Source organism: Rhinoraja longicauda, chromosome 10, assembly GCF_053455715.1.
Source record: "Rhinoraja longicauda isolate Sanriku21f chromosome 10, sRhiLon1.1, whole genome shotgun sequence".
In the NCBI taxonomy this organism is placed as follows: domain Eukaryota; kingdom Metazoa; phylum Chordata; class Chondrichthyes; order Rajiformes; family Arhynchobatidae; genus Rhinoraja; species Rhinoraja longicauda.
The window spans coordinates 20,717,107-20,732,796 of record NC_135962.1 but is presented as its reverse complement, the minus strand read 5'-3'; the positions used below and the strand labels follow the sequence as shown (position 1 = coordinate 20,732,796).

The 15,690-nt window shown below is 40.4% G+C and overlaps 1 protein-coding gene across 3 annotated transcripts in view; it reads right to left on the bottom strand.

Annotated features, from left to right (window-relative positions):
- Positions 1–9,630: 9,630 nt before the first annotated feature.
- The window catches only part of fsip1 (fibrous sheath interacting protein 1), a 252,605-nt gene continuing 246,545 nt past the window's right edge, over positions 9,631–15,690 (bottom strand). For all 3 annotated transcript variants that reach the window (XM_078406366.1, XM_078406365.1, XM_078406367.1), the window contains 2 exons: positions 13,912–14,482; positions 9,631–11,763 (listed from right to left, as the gene is read on the bottom strand). In XM_078406366.1, the coding sequence (XP_078262492.1) occupies positions 11,696–11,763; positions 13,912–14,482 (639 nt within the window). In that variant the 3' untranslated portion in view covers positions 9,631–11,695. The remainder of the gene's footprint in view (positions 11,764–13,911; positions 14,483–15,690) is intronic.

The window sequence follows — 15,690 nt, the reverse complement described above, 5'->3', positions numbered from 1 at the left end:
TAGAACCAACCTCTTGCTCATTGTGTCATGTTTGTTAATCTCATCAAGACGGACGATATTCTATTCATTAGGTTGTTAAGCACAGGAACAGATCCTTCGGCCCGCAATGTCTGTGCCAAACGACCAACCTGCACATAATCCATATCCCTCCATTCCATGCATATCCAATGACTTATCCAAAAGTCTCGTAAATGCCACAATCGTATCTGCCTCCATCACCACCCCTAGCAGTGCTTTCCAGGCATCCACACTCGCTATTTTACGTATTTTAAAATAATGATAGAGTGGCACAGCTGGCAAAGCTGCTGTCTCACAGCACCAGAGACCTATGTTCGATCCTGACCTCAGATGCTGTCTGTGTGGAGTTTTGCGTCGTCCCTGTGAACAGTGGGTTTCTTCCGGGTGCACTGTTTCCCCCCCACATCACAAAGACATGCAGTTTGAAGGTTAATTTGGCTCTGTAAGTTGCCCCTAATCTTTAGGGAGTGCATGAGAAAGTGGAATAACATAGAACTAGTGTGAAAGGGTGATTGTTGGTCGGCTTCGACTCGGTGCACTGAAAGACCTGTTTCCACACTGTACCGCTAAACGAAACTCCCTGTCTAAAGGAAACAATCCAAGTCTGTCCAACCTCTCCCTGTACCTCATACCCTCTAATCCAGGAATCATTCTGGGAAACCTCCTCTGCATTATTTCCAAAGTCTCTACATCCTTCCTATAATGGGGCGACCGAACTGCACACAATACTTTAAATGGAACCTAACCAAAGTTCTTAAAGCTGCATCATGACTTCCTGACATTGATAATCAATGCCCTGATCAATGAAGGCGAGCATACTAAATGCTTCACCAACTACATCTACTTGTGTGGCCACCTTCATGGAGTTATGGACTTGGACCGAAAGATCCCTCTATACATCAATGCAGTTTAAAGTCTTGCCATTAATTATATATTTTTCCCTTGAGTTCGACTTCCCAAAGTCCAACATCTAACACTTGTTCGGGTTAAACACCAGCTACCATTTCTGCGGCTGATCTATATCCCTCTGTATATTTTGTCAGCCTTCCTCACAGCCCCCCTTACTATGTGTAGGAAGGAACTGCAGATGCTGGTTTGAACCGAAGACAGACACAAAAAGCTGGAGTAACTCAGTGGGACAGGCAACATCTCTGGAGAGATGGAATGGGTGACGTTTTGGGTTGAGACCCTTCCTCAGGTTAATAAGGGGAAGATAGAGGAAGGTCACCCGTTCCTTCTCTCCAGAAATGCTGCCTGTCCTGCTGAGTTACTCCAACTTTTTGTGTCTATCTTCCCCTTACTAACTTACTTATTAAGACTTAAGTCAAACTTACTAACCAACGTGTCTACATTTAGTTCAAAGTAATTTACATATTTCACAAACAGAGGTCTCAGCACAGATCCCTGTGGAACTCCACTGGTCACAGACCCCCAGCCTGAATATTGTCCTGCCACCAAAACACTGACTTTTATCAATAAGTCAGCAAGTTGGTTTTGAATCCATACAACCAGGTCGCTGTTAATCCTGAGCATCTTAATCTTCTGATGCCTACCATGGGGAACTTTATCAAATACCTTCCTAAGATTCATGTAGACAACATCCACCGCCCTATCCTCATTGATCAACATCAGCACCTCTCAAAAAACTCGATCAAGGTCGAGACCTATAAATCAAGAGACCTGTAAATTAACATCCCTATTCACAATCCAATTCAACATCTCAATGCTACTTTATATATTAAAATACATTTTGCACCTGGTGTTTAAGTTTAAGTCCTCCCCACCAGCTTCCACAATACATATGGAAATTATGAAGATGTTTTCACAGAGATTCACACCTACATTAAGCCTTTCCTATCTGGAACGAAGGGATGATCACTTTGCATGTGGATCTTGTCAGATATTAGGGCTGAATGGAAGAAGAAAGATTTGTTTTCTGGGTGTCAGGGGAATGGTTCACTTCAGTAATCATTTAGCACATCAGGGGTGCACAACAGTCCACCTATGTGAATAAACTGCATGCATAAACTTTAGTTTTCTTAGGTTTATTTTTAGACATACAGTGTGGAAACAGGCCTTTCAGCCCACCAAGTCCGCGCCAATCATCAATCACCCATACACTAGCTCTATGTTATCTCTGTTTCGCATCCTACATAGTGGGGGCAATTTACAGAAGCCAATTAACCTTCGGAGAGTGGGAGGAAACTGGAGCACCCAGAGAAAACCCACACTGTCACAGGAAGCACCTATAGTCAAGATCGAACCTGGGTCTCTGGCGTTTGTAAGGCAGCAACAACGTGCCACCCTATCCAAACCTGTCTCTCCAAAATAGAACATTTAAATTCTCGTGCAAGTCCGTGAACTTGCTCCAGTTCTGCTGTCTTTACAAGTGTGAATCCAATTGCAATCAGTTTAGTCAAGTTGAAAACATGAAGCACGACATTCCACCAACTGTGTGTAAATATACACCTCAATGGTACTTTATACTCACATGTACCTAAGTGCAGTGAAATTCTTTCTTTGCCTACAGTTTAGTCACGAACCTACTCCACATTAGGCACAATCATAAGAAATACAAGAGTGCAAGATACGAGACCAAGTTTTAGGTGCCGTCTTGTACCCTTCAAGTCCAAATTTTATTTTAAATGTTAGGGTTTTAACTTGGCAATCAAGGCCGATTGTCCTGGTGGTGGCACTGGGTCAGAGTTGCAGGGATCGTCCTGGCCAGCCAATGGGTCGATGTCCTCTACCGCTGCTCTATCACTCTGTGCCACTGTAATCCGTGCCCAATCCGTGGGCTCGGCCACATGGAGCGGTGCAGGATCTAATCAAGCTCCAGGCTGCTTAGGGCCTCCAGTAGCCTATTCCACCGAAGACCACTCTGACACCTCAACATTGGTCTGCGATCATCATTGTCCCAACGATATTAATCCCAATGACTAAACTAAATTAAACTATACACACTGTTTCTCTGGTCTAATGTCTGAAGTAGTATTTTGCTTGTTTTTCTTGCTCAAAGGTCTTGCTTCAGTACTCCCATCTCTTTCCATTAAACCTTAATCCCTAGCCATATACAATAATGCATCTGTTTCAAGCTACATCATCAAAATATATAGGGCAGATATGAGTGCTTGAGTATTGGCTGCTACTGTTTGCTGCTCGCATTCAGGTTCATTGATCTGAATCAGTGCCAAATGGGAGTACAATGCCATAGAGTCATACAGCACGGAAACAGGCCCTTCAATCCAACTTGCCCATGCCGACAAATATGCCCCATCTACGCCAGTCCCAGTTGCCTGCGTTTGGCCCATATCCCTCTAAACCTTTCCTATCCATGTACCTGTCCAAATGTCTTTTAAATGTTGATACAGTACCTGCCTCAACTACTTTCTCTGAAAGCTCATTCCATATATACCCACCATGTTCTGGGTGACAAAATTGCCCCTCAGGTTCCTATTAAACCTTTCCTGTCTCACCTTAACCTTATGTCCTCTGATTCTTGATTTTTCTACTCCTGGTAAAATATTCTGTCCATTCAGCCTGCATATTCCTCTCATGATCTTACACACCTCCCTATGATCACCCCTCAGCCTCCTGCGCTCCAAGGAATAAAATCCTATTCTGCCTAACCTCTCCCTAAACCCAAGGCCTTCAAGTCCTGGCAACAGTGGTTAGTGGATGTTTTCGTGTCCAGTTGCTTCTGGTGATATTGTGATATGGCTTTTGGCATCTTAATTTCTAATTAACCAAGTTAATTTCTAAACTTGGATTTCTAATGTATTTTGACTCGAATCATAATTTGCTCATTTGTCTCAAATATCTATGAGTTCTATATCTATATAATAGATGTAAGCGCTCCATCTGGTGACGTTGAAAGTAAAATCGCTGACATTTCAATTAGGCAATCAGACAATACTGCTTACTGTCAAACCATATATACTTTTAGATGTATGATGGCTGTGTCACTTTTACCTACCACATTTAAAGGAACACAGCCTGAATTCATGCAATGAAACAATAACATTGTCTCATAAAATTTACAGATGGAACAGTTCAACTTTATTTATACCTGGTATTCAGCCAACTCCGATTTAAAAGCTACAATTGCTTCTGTTTCCATCACCTCATTCGGCAGTGGTGTGGAGACATTTTTCTCCAAGCTGTTTTTGGTTCTTTTGCCAATCACTTGAGACCTGTGTTTTTAATTCTTAAAGGAACATTTCCCTTCATTTATTTGTTTAGACCCACATGATTTTGAAACTTCATCTTAACTCTCCTTGCTCCAAGAAAACCAATACCAATTTATCTGGTCTGTCAGAACAACTTCATCTCTGGAACCATTCCAGTAAATCTTTTCCACACCCCTTCTAAAGCCAATATTATCCATAATTGGACACTAATCATATTATGGCCGTCTTTTAAAAAAAGATTTAAAACAAACTTTTTTTTTGCCCCTCGAGTCTTCTGGGATATGTATCCCTAGATAGCAGATTTCTCAACCTGTTCCATGTAGACACGTAAAACTGCAGATGCCAGTTTACAAAAATAGATATAAAGTGCTGGAAAAATTCAGCTGGTCATGATTTGTAAGTTTGCGGATGATACTAAAGTAGGTAGTATCGTAGACATTGAAGATGGTTATCATAAATTACAGGAGGCTTTTGATCAGCTGGGCAAGTGGCCCGAGGGAATGGCTAAGGGTAATTATCAATGCAGATAATTATGAGGTGTCGCATTTTGAGAAATTAACCAGGGCAGGACCTTTGCAGTGAATCGTAGACTTTTGGGACGTTTTGTAGAGCGGAGAGATAAGGAATGCAGGTATAGAAACATGGAAAATAGGTGCAGGAGTAGGCCATTCAGCCCTTCGAGCCTGCACCGCCATTCAATGTGATCATGGCTGATCATCCAGCTCAGTAGCCTGTACCTGCCTTCTCTCCATACCCCCTGATCCCTTTAGCAAAAAGGGCCACATCTAACTCCCTCTTAAATATAGCCAATGAACTGGCCTCAACTACCTTCTGTGGCAGAGAATTCCACAACCTCACCACTCTCTGTGTGAAGAAATGTTTTCTCATCTCGGTCCTAAAAGACTTCCCCCTTATCCTTAAGCTGTGACCCCTGGTTCTGGACTCCCCCAACATCGGGAACAATCTTCCCGCATCTAGCCTCTCCAACCCCTTAAGAATTTTATATGTTTCTATAAGATCCCCCCTCAGTCTTCTAAATTCCAGCGAGTACAAGCCCAGTCTATCCAGTCTTTCCTAATATGAAAGTCCCGCCATCCCAGGGATCAATCTGGTGAACCTTCTCTGTACTCCCTCTAAGGCAAGAATGTCTTTCCTCAGGTTAGGAGGCCAAAACTGCACACAATACTCCAAGTGCGGTCTCACCAAGGCCCTGTACAACTGCAGCAGAACCTCCCTGCTCCTAAACTCAAATCCTCTTGCTATGAATGCCAACATACCATTCGCTTTCTTCACTGCCTGCTGCACCTGCATGCTTGCTTTCAATGACTGGTGCACCATGACACCCAGGTCACGTTGCATCTCCCCTTCTCCCAATCGGTCACCATTCAGGTAATACTCTGCTTTCCTGTTCTTGCCGCCAAAGTGGATAACCTCACATTTATCCACATTATATTGCATCTGCCATGCATTTGCCCACTCGCCTAATCTATCCAAGTCGCTCTGCAGCCTCCTAGCATCCTCCTCGCAGCTAACACTGCCACCCAGCTTCGTGTCATCCGCAAACTTAGAGATGTTGCATTCAATTCCCTCGTCCAAATCATTAATATACACTGTAAATAACTGGGGTCCCAGCACTGAGCCTTGCGGTACCCCACTAGTCACTGCCTGCCATTCCGAAAAGGACCCGTTTATTCCTATTCTTTGCTTCCTGTCCGCCAACCAATTTTCTATCCACTTCAACACTGAACCCTCAATACCGTGTACTTTAGGTTTGTACACCAATCTGCTATGTGGGACCTTGTCGAAGGCCTTCTGAAAGTCCAGATATAACACATCGACTGGTTCTCCCTTATCCACTCTACTAGTTACATCCTCGAAAAATTCTATAAGATTCGTCAGACATGATTTGCCTTTGGTAAATCCATGCTGACTTTGTCCGATGATTTCACCACTTTCCAAATGTGATGCTATCACATCTTTAATAACTGACTCTAGCATTTTCCCCACTACCGATGTTAGGCTAACTGGTCTATAATTCCCCGTTTTCTCTCTCCCTCCCTTTTTAAAAAGTGGGGTTACATTAGCTACCCTCCAGTCCTCAGGAACTACTCCAGAATCTAAAGAGTTTTGAAAAATTATCACTAATGCATCCACTATTTCTGAGGCTACTTCCTTAAGCACTCTGGGATGCAGCCTATCTGGCCCTGGGGATTTATCTGCCTTTAATCCATTTAATTTAGCTAACACCACTTCCCGACTAACCTGGATTTCCCTCAGTTCCTCCATCTCATTAGACCCCCGGCAGACGGTTTATGTCTTCCTTAGTGAAGACAGAACCAAAGTATTTGTTCAATTGGTCTGCCATCTCCTTGTTCCCTATGATCAATTCACCTGTTTCTGACTGCAAGGGACTTACATTTGTCTTAACTAATCTTTTTCCCTTTCCTAATTAAGCCCTTTGTCCTCCTCTGCTGGACTCTGAATTTCTCCCAGTCTTCTGGTATGCTACTTTTTCTGGATAATCTGTATGCTTCATCTTTTGTTTTAATACTATCCTTGATTTCCCTTGTTAGCCATGGATGCACTACCCTTCCTGGTTTGTTCTTTTGCCAAACTGGGATGAACACTTGTTGTAGTTCATCCATGCGACCTTTAAATGCCTTCCATTGCATGTCCACCGTCAACCCTTTCAGCATCAATCGCCAGTCTATCTTGGACAATTCACGCCTCATACCCTCAAAGTTACCTTTCTTTAAGTTCAGAACACTTGTTTCTGTATCGACTTTGTCACTCTCCATCCTAATGAAGAACTCTACCATATTATGATCACTCTTGCCCAAGGGGCCTCGCACAACAAGACTGCTAACTAACCCTTCTTCATTACTCAATACCCAGTCTAGAATGGCCTGTTCTCTCGTTGGTATATAATTCCCTGAAAGTGGCATCACAGATAGAAAGTGTAGATCAGTCACTGTATTCACAGTCCATGTTGGGTGTTTGCAGAAAACATTTGGTACATTGGCCATCATCAACCAGAGTATTATACATTGAAGTTGGAACGTTATGATCTAGTTTATAAGATATTGATGATGCCGCATTTGGAGTACTGTGTTTAGCTTTGGTCACCCTGTTACAGGAAGGATGTCATTAAGCTGGAAAGAGTGGAGAGAAGATTTACGAGTAGGTTGCCAGGATTCAAGTGCCCGAGCTATAGGAAAAAGGTTAGGCAGGCTAGGACGGAGCTGAAGGGTGAGCCTACAGACGTGTACAAAATCATGATGGGAATCTAGTGGGTGAATGTACAGTCTTTTACACAGTGTAGGGGAATCAAAGACTAGAGGATATAGATTTAAGGTGAGAGGGGCAAGATTTAATAGGAATATGAAGGCAAACCTTTTCACTCTTACGTTGTGGATATATATGGAACCAGCTGCCAGAGGAGGTAGCTGAGGCAGGAACTATCACAACGTTTAAAAGACACTTAGATAGGTACATGGATAGGAAATGTTTAGAGGGATTATGGGCTAACCACAGACAAATGGGACTAACTTAGGTAGGAAATCTTCGTCAATTCAATTCAATGATAGTAAATTATACTTTATTGTCACATGTACCCAAGTACAGTGAAATAGTTTGTTTTGCATTCGACCTGGTAAAATCACATAGCAGACCTCACCTCACCTAGGCACTAGACAAGAGTCATCACGTTTTGGAGCCGAACAGTCCCATCTATTGCCTGCCACTGCATGTGGCAGCAGGCCTCCCCCTCCCCTCCCCCTCCCCCGATTTGGACCAAAAGGCTTGTTTCCGTTCTATATGACTATGATTCTATAACCTTTCCACCTTCTTGTCCACAACGGGAATATTTGCTGATGAAAATTCATGCATTGACCATCTCCAACAAAAGAGAATGTAACCACCTCTCCTTGGCTTTTAATGGCGTGACCATCACCACGTCCTCCACTATCAATATCCTCGAGATCACCATTGACTAGAAATTCAACTGGAGCAGCCACATAAATACTGTAGGTACAAGAGCTGGCTTTCCTTCTATAAGTAACTTGCCTCCCAACACCACAAAGACTTTCCAACATCTACAATGTGCATGAAGCAACACTCTACTGCAGTCCTAGCAATTCACAAGCTCAACATCATCTGGGACAAAAAAAAATTGTTTAAGTGATACCCCATCAACTACCCTAAGTATTCATTCCCTCTGCTGCTGGCATATCTGTTCCAGACATTCCCATGATAATGTATCCTCTATTAAGACAAACAATATACATAATCAAAGCAGTCAAACTTTTTCAGATAATTTATTTTCCATTCTAAATTCCTGATAATTCAACTTTCATTTCACTTATATTGTTACCTTCTGCTTTCCAAACATTAAGCTGTTTAGTCTAAAGTAGCCATGAACCTCCCATCCAATCAATAAACAATGCAAATCACCGCCAAACCAGATGAGGCAATAAAAACACATTTGAATCATAATTCCATGCAGAATCAGAAATCATGATGTTTTCCGCACAGAAAAGCACTTTGGCAAAATTACTTCAAGATGATGTCTGTTGATTTGTAAATGTCATACAGATGTCTTTTGCTTGATATAATTCATGTTATTCAAAATATTTCATTTTACATCTGGCAAGCTTTTAACTTTGATCCTTCCACTGAGTATTATCAATGAAAAATTATTAATGGAATCTATGGATAAGGAACTAAGAATGATGAGCAATCTTGCTGGTTGCCGTTATGTAACACCAACTTTCGACATTGTTCCCAAATCCTAGCCTCAATGTTAGAATTCTTCAGATTCATTCTGTATCTCTTTTTCAAACCTGTATTAGAGCACTGTTTCTGTTATGGGTGACAGTACAGTAGAATCTTCATAATGCAGCCCAGTATCTTGAAAGTTGTACCATGATTATTCCACAAAAAACATTCAAAAGTGGCTCAGGCTTTTGAAAGGCAGGCATCAGTATCTGTGACAATTCTACCATGCAGATGCTTCCTATTGGGAATAATTTGGGTACTGCTTACAGTTCATATTTATCAAACTTGGAGGCTGATCCATAGATCTGAGATGGATCTGATTAAAACATTCCTTCAATTTCCTTCAGAATTATAGTCAGCGTGAATCATAATTCTTCGTATGTGACATAGGCAGGTGTGTGTGTTCAAGAGCATCTCTGTATTATCATTGGTTATATTCTGGACTTCAACACTGCCGAAATAGTGCAAACATGCTTGGAAACTGAGCCATTTCATTTACGTAGCGTAACAAGTTAATTATCTAATATGGATAATTAAAGCACTCGTAATATTTACGACCAACACACTTAAATACTAACAAGTAATGAAATGCAGTTGTTAGAATTTTAATGTATGGTTGTGGAGAATACATTTTATAATACTTTCTCATTTAATTGACCTTTTTTGCTTACAGTGTAGCACTTAATTCCTATACTTTTCATAGTGCACTGAAAACAAAAAACAAATCGGCAATAATAAAATACGGAACTGGAGAGAGGGATTGAAAACAAAGTTCAAAACAAATATGCAACAATGCAACAGTCTCCAAGAATGGTGGTAAAATCGGAAAATAATATGTTGCTACTAGATTGCACGGGTTCAGGCATCCAGTTCAGGCTATGGAAAACTGTGTCTGAGGGTGGCGTCAAATCCACCATGTAACTTATTTTACATTCCCCTTCCAGCTTGGGAATGTAAAATAAGTTAATTAAACAAAAAATCTGCAGTAAAAAGTATCAGTAATAATAAACATAAAACTATGGTGTAAAGGTTTACGAGGATCGCTAACGCCTTTTATCAAGTCAAGTCAAGTCAATTTTATTTGTATAGCACATTTAAAAACAACCCACGTTGACCAAAGTGCTGTACATCTGATAAGGTACTAAGGAAAAAAATGAAACATACAGTAGCATACAAACACAACAGCACATACAAAACAGTTCACAGCGCCTCCTCAATGAGTCTCAAACGCTAGGAAGTAGAAATAGGTTTTGAGCCTGGACTTAAAGGAGTCGATGGAGGGGGCAGTTCTGATGGGGAGAGGGATGCTGTTCCACAGTCTAGGAGCTGCAACCGCAAAAGGAAGGAACACGGAAGGAGCACGGTTTATGGAAGGAACACGGTTATCGCCGTGCACTCAGGTACATATTATGACTTCAGACTCACAGTCGTATAATTAACACTTCATCACGCTACAAAATGGACGACGGTATTAAAAATGCTCATTCCCAATTGTGCCAATACTGCTAACATGCTTAGAATATCCTCAACAATCATGTTTTAAGGAGGAGGTTCTCTGCCATCTTTTCATGAGCAGGTTGCGATAAATCCAAAAACAAAAGACCAAATAGATCTATTGAAAAAGTGAACAATCAAACCAGTCATAGGAATTAATGTAATGGGAAACACATATTTATTCTATGAAAATAAATTTAAGCGAACAACACCAGATACTTGAACCAAGTGCTTGAACCAAGGCTCACAATGTGGAGTGACTTTTATTGAAAATGAAACCATTGACACTGAATCTATTGCACCAACATTCTTCAACACCATTATTATGTTCTAGTTTTCATTTCCACTAAATGGCACAATGATTAAAGAGGATTAGTTTGAATAAAATTACTTCCAGCAAAAATATTGAGATGGAAATTATTTCACCATCATCTCTTGTTGACTTAATTTCAACCAACAAGCATTTAATTAATTTTACGATTATTTTTTCGGCCAGGATACCAAAATCTCAATAAGCTTGGAGGGAGAATATATTTACGGAGGAAATGCAAATGCTGGTTTATATCGAAGATAGACACAAAATGCTGGAGTAACTAAGTGCGCCAGGCAGCATTTCTGCAGAAAATGAATAGGTGATGTTTCGGGTTGAAACCTTTCTTCAGACTGAGAGTCAGGGGGAAGGGAAATTAGAAGTGTGAAAAGGTACAAAATAAATCAGAGCCAGCACCGATAGCCAACAAATCCACAATGGTCTAATGTTGGCTCGCGGTTTTTGACCCTTTTATGTTCTGGCCTTTTTGTTCTCTCTCTTTCAGTCTGAAGAAGGGTTCTGACCCGAAACATCACCTATTCCTTTTCTCCAGAAATGCTGCCTGACCCAAAGTTACTCCAGTATTTTGTGTGCATCTTTTGGGGAAAATAGTTTGATATTCATGCGGTTCTACTCTGCTTAGCCAGAAAGCTCTTCTTCTGGATCTATCTCCCAAATCTGATTTCTGTGGAAAATATGATAATTGAAAAAATTAAAACAAAATTCCTTTGCAGATTATTTCCTTTGAACCATATCAGTGAATCAATCAGCCACTTCTAGTATATGACCAAGTCATTTGCCAAAGATCAGAATATCATAACAGACAAAACAAACAATCTTAGAAAAATCATCCTTCTTTAATAAAGACTACTTCAGAAAGATCTGAAATGCAATCAGAAAATTTCTTCTACTTTGATTTCACCTCATTGTCAGCAATATTTAAATCCACTTCATTCCCAGCACCATTTTCATCACCTATTGAAAATAAAACAATATTCACAGTATTAATTAAATGTTCAAATTTAGAACTTTTCAGTGAACTGACAGACCACACACTGTTCTCTGCATTTAGTGATCAGGAAGGACAGAAATCAGTCTGGGCAAATAATTTTACAGTCCCAGAAAATGGGTCAGAATACAATCCTATACAATCTCTCAGCTACAATCCTTACATGGCTGAATAACTTCCGGACAAAAATAGAAACATTTGTCTTTATTACCAGCACTACACAGGGGTGAGAATATTGACTGCCAGTTATACTCACTCTGTATTCTTGAGCCTATTTAGTTCTACCAAACAAAGACAAATTTCTGGATTGTGCTGTACATGCAGAAGCTACATTTGAAGTGCGGGCAGAGTCTCAAAAGACACTTGTTTGGGCAGTGCAGCTGGTAGAGCTTGCTGCCTCACAGCACCAGAGACCTGGGTTCGATTCCGACCTCGGGTGGTATCTTTGTGGCATCTGCATGTTCTCCCTGTGACCATGTGGGTTTCCTCTGGGTGCTCCGGTTTTGTCCCACATCCCAAAGACTTGCGGGCGAGTAGGTTAATTGGCCTAGGTAGATTGCCCCTAGTGTCAAGGGAGTGGATGAGAACTTGGATAACATCGAACTAGTGTGAAAGGGTGATCGATAGTCTCTAAAATCCCAATACCCCCTGACCAAAATTGAAAGAAATATTCCATCTGAAGCCCAAAAAAAAGTGTTGTAAAATGGCTTGGTATAAATGTCTTACTTTTTGAGTTGATTTATAAAATCAAAAATTCATTATGCTTTTTAACAGTGTTCTCAGCCTGTCCTCCATCTTCATGATTATGTGTGGGTGAACTTTTACGTCTTTCTGTTCCTGCACAACCTTTAAAATTGTACAGTTTTGTTCATCTTGCTCCTTTCCATCAACATGCATCACTTTGCAACTCTCTTCATTATTCATCTGGAATGTGCTTGTCCATTTCACCTACTTGTCAATGTTTAAGTTGTTACTGTCCACTGATGAGCCAGTGGGATTTCCCAGTACAGAAGGAAGGTTATGCATTCAGTTATGGTTCAATGGTCACTTATGCACAGCACAGTGAAATTCTTTTTGCAAGGCCTATTTCCCCTGGAGCAAAGGAGGCTGAAGTGTGACCTAATAGAAGTATATAACATTTTGAGAGGTATAGAGAAGGTAGATAGTCAAAATATTTTTCCCATAGTAGGGGTAGCATAAATAAAAGAGCATAAATGTAAGGCGAGACTTAAGATCTGAGTGGTAAGTTTTTATTTACACAAAGAGTAATGGAACTTGCCGCCAGTGGAGGTGGTAGAATTTGATACTGTTTTGTATATTTAGAAGGCATTGAGACAGACACTTAAATAGGGGACACAGCAGGATACATTCTTAATATGGGCAAATGGGGTCAGTGTTGATGGGCATGGACATTTTGGGCTGAAGAGCCCATTTCTGTGCTGTATTACTATAACTCCATGACTTAGCAGATGTCAAGTGATTATGGGGAAAGAGCAGGGGCCTGATATTGTAATAGAGGATCAGCCATAATTGCATTATAGAGCAGGCTAGAAGGGCCAAATGTCCACCTTCCACTCCTGTTTCTATGCATTACATGTTTCTATGTATATTGCAATGTTATAACTCAGTTTGTCTAACCCCTCTGGCTGTGAAGGAAATGGAGGATAATTAAAAACTTAACTAGATGATAAATAATTGTCAACAGAAATAAGAGGATGTAAAACAATCAACACATGAGACAGAGGGGATCAGACAAGCTCTATTGCCCAGACTATGGAGCTTTATTGAAAAGTAAACCGAGAGGGAGAATTATTGTGAGCTTCTCACATGGACCAGTAACATTGTGATAGTGAAGGCAACGTGTGCTAGATAATAGTTAACGGTTTGGAAACGCGTGTTGCAATGGAAGGAGTGGATGTTGTGGACCTCAGCAAACAAGGACCTGCCTTGTGAACATGTCATCGCCTGAATGGGCAATGAGAATCCACAGGTGAATTTGACATTAGTTTGCCAAAAGTTCTTGTGCTTTCCGTAAAAGGCACGTTTTAAGAAAATGAATCAGAAAGCAGAAGAGCAGAGAGAATATCGCTCAGCTCTGAGTGAATATTTATTACCTCCGTGCGATATCCATGGAATTGTTGAAATGCTGTCCTCTGCCGACTGCTCCCAGTCCATTGATCCGTAAAGGTTTGAATCCATAAGGAAAATGGGCTTTTTCCCTTGCTTGATCTTCAGTGCCCTCGTCAAGTAGGACGCCTCTCTGTTGCATTGCATCCATTCCCCATCCTCACCATCTGATTTATCATCATCCGCTATCGGAAAATCCAGCAATCTTTCTGACAGATTACTGATGTTAGCCAGGACTTTGCTGCGATAGTAATTTGGGTCCTCACTATCGACACTGGTAACTATTTCTTTGCTACCTCCTTCTGTTCTGCCAGAAGCTGGGGAAAGGCCTGGTGGGTATGCATCTTCCAGAAGCTGAGAAAGGACAGAGTCTGACAGCTGTGGCGAGCTAAATACAGTCGTTGCCTGAGAATGTCGAGAACACAAAGAAACAGAAGTGTCCTCGGTACCAGCATCCAAAACATCACTTTTACATATTCTTCCTGAACTTTGACATCGGATGCAATTGTCCATTAAGGAGGTCAATGCGGCGTTTGGTAGGTTAGGCACTCCATCAATCTGCAAACAAAGATTAACTGAATAAGGTACAGGATTCAATAAATCTATTCAATCATAATTGAAATCTATTTTTGGATTGAGACGCAAGGAACTGCAGATGCTGGTTTACCAAAAAAGACACATCTCTAGAAGACAGGGATAATGGCATTTTGGATCGGGACTCTTCTTCAGACTTTAGTCCTGACTCATAATGTTACCTATCCATGTCTTCCAGAGATGCTGCCTGACCCATTGAGTTATTGCAGCACATTGTGTCTCTTTATGTATAGTTTATTTCAAATTGTGAGCAATTTCTGATCACATACAACAAAAATTTAACTTTAAAAAGTTTGTAGATTTCTAGGAAACTCACTGTAAAGTCGGAAAAGCCACAACTTAATGTGTCAAAAACAAGCAATATTGTTCCTTATACTTTCTTAAAATGCAAGAGTGACATGTAAAGACAATTCTAAATTTTGCTTAGGTTACTCAAGAAATCATAGTTTAAACCTAGCTTAAACCTAGTCTGGCTTTGCCAGACTGAACCTTCATAATTTATACATTTCCAATAGTAAAAATGACATGAACTAAAGTGCAGTTAGAGGTCTAGTTTCCATGTGGTTAATGAATGTTCCTTTAATATAATCCAGTGGCATTCAGTAATTTTGTTACTGAAAAGTTCAGCATCACAGACAAAGAAACAAACCAAAGAATGAAGAAATCGGAAATATATCAAAAATATCTCTTATATGTACGGATGTTTAGACGGAGTCTTCAAAACACACAGTTGTTTAACATGAAACATATTTAGCATATGAGAGTTAGTGAGTTACACAGGCCTTCACACCGCTGATTTAGATCATAAAAGACATTGTTACATTTTTACAGAGTGATTGGCGATGCTTGGATAAGAATTAGCCCCTAAAAAATGTGCAAAATGTAAATATTACAGTTTGTGAGGCAGCGATAAATTATATCAGTTTTATTACATTTGTTCCATGTTTTAGTTACTTCAACAAGGAATGTGCTGGGAAATACAACACACAAAGCAACAAATGCTGCATGGTGCTTAATAGAAACTATATATATATATTGTTCATGATTTACTTTAACATCAAAGGTCAACATGGAAGAAGTCTAATCCAATATATGTGTGGTCCTGTAATTTACCCATTCTGTAACAGTAAATATGAACAGTGAAATAAATAGTCTTCTTAGTGTGAGATTCC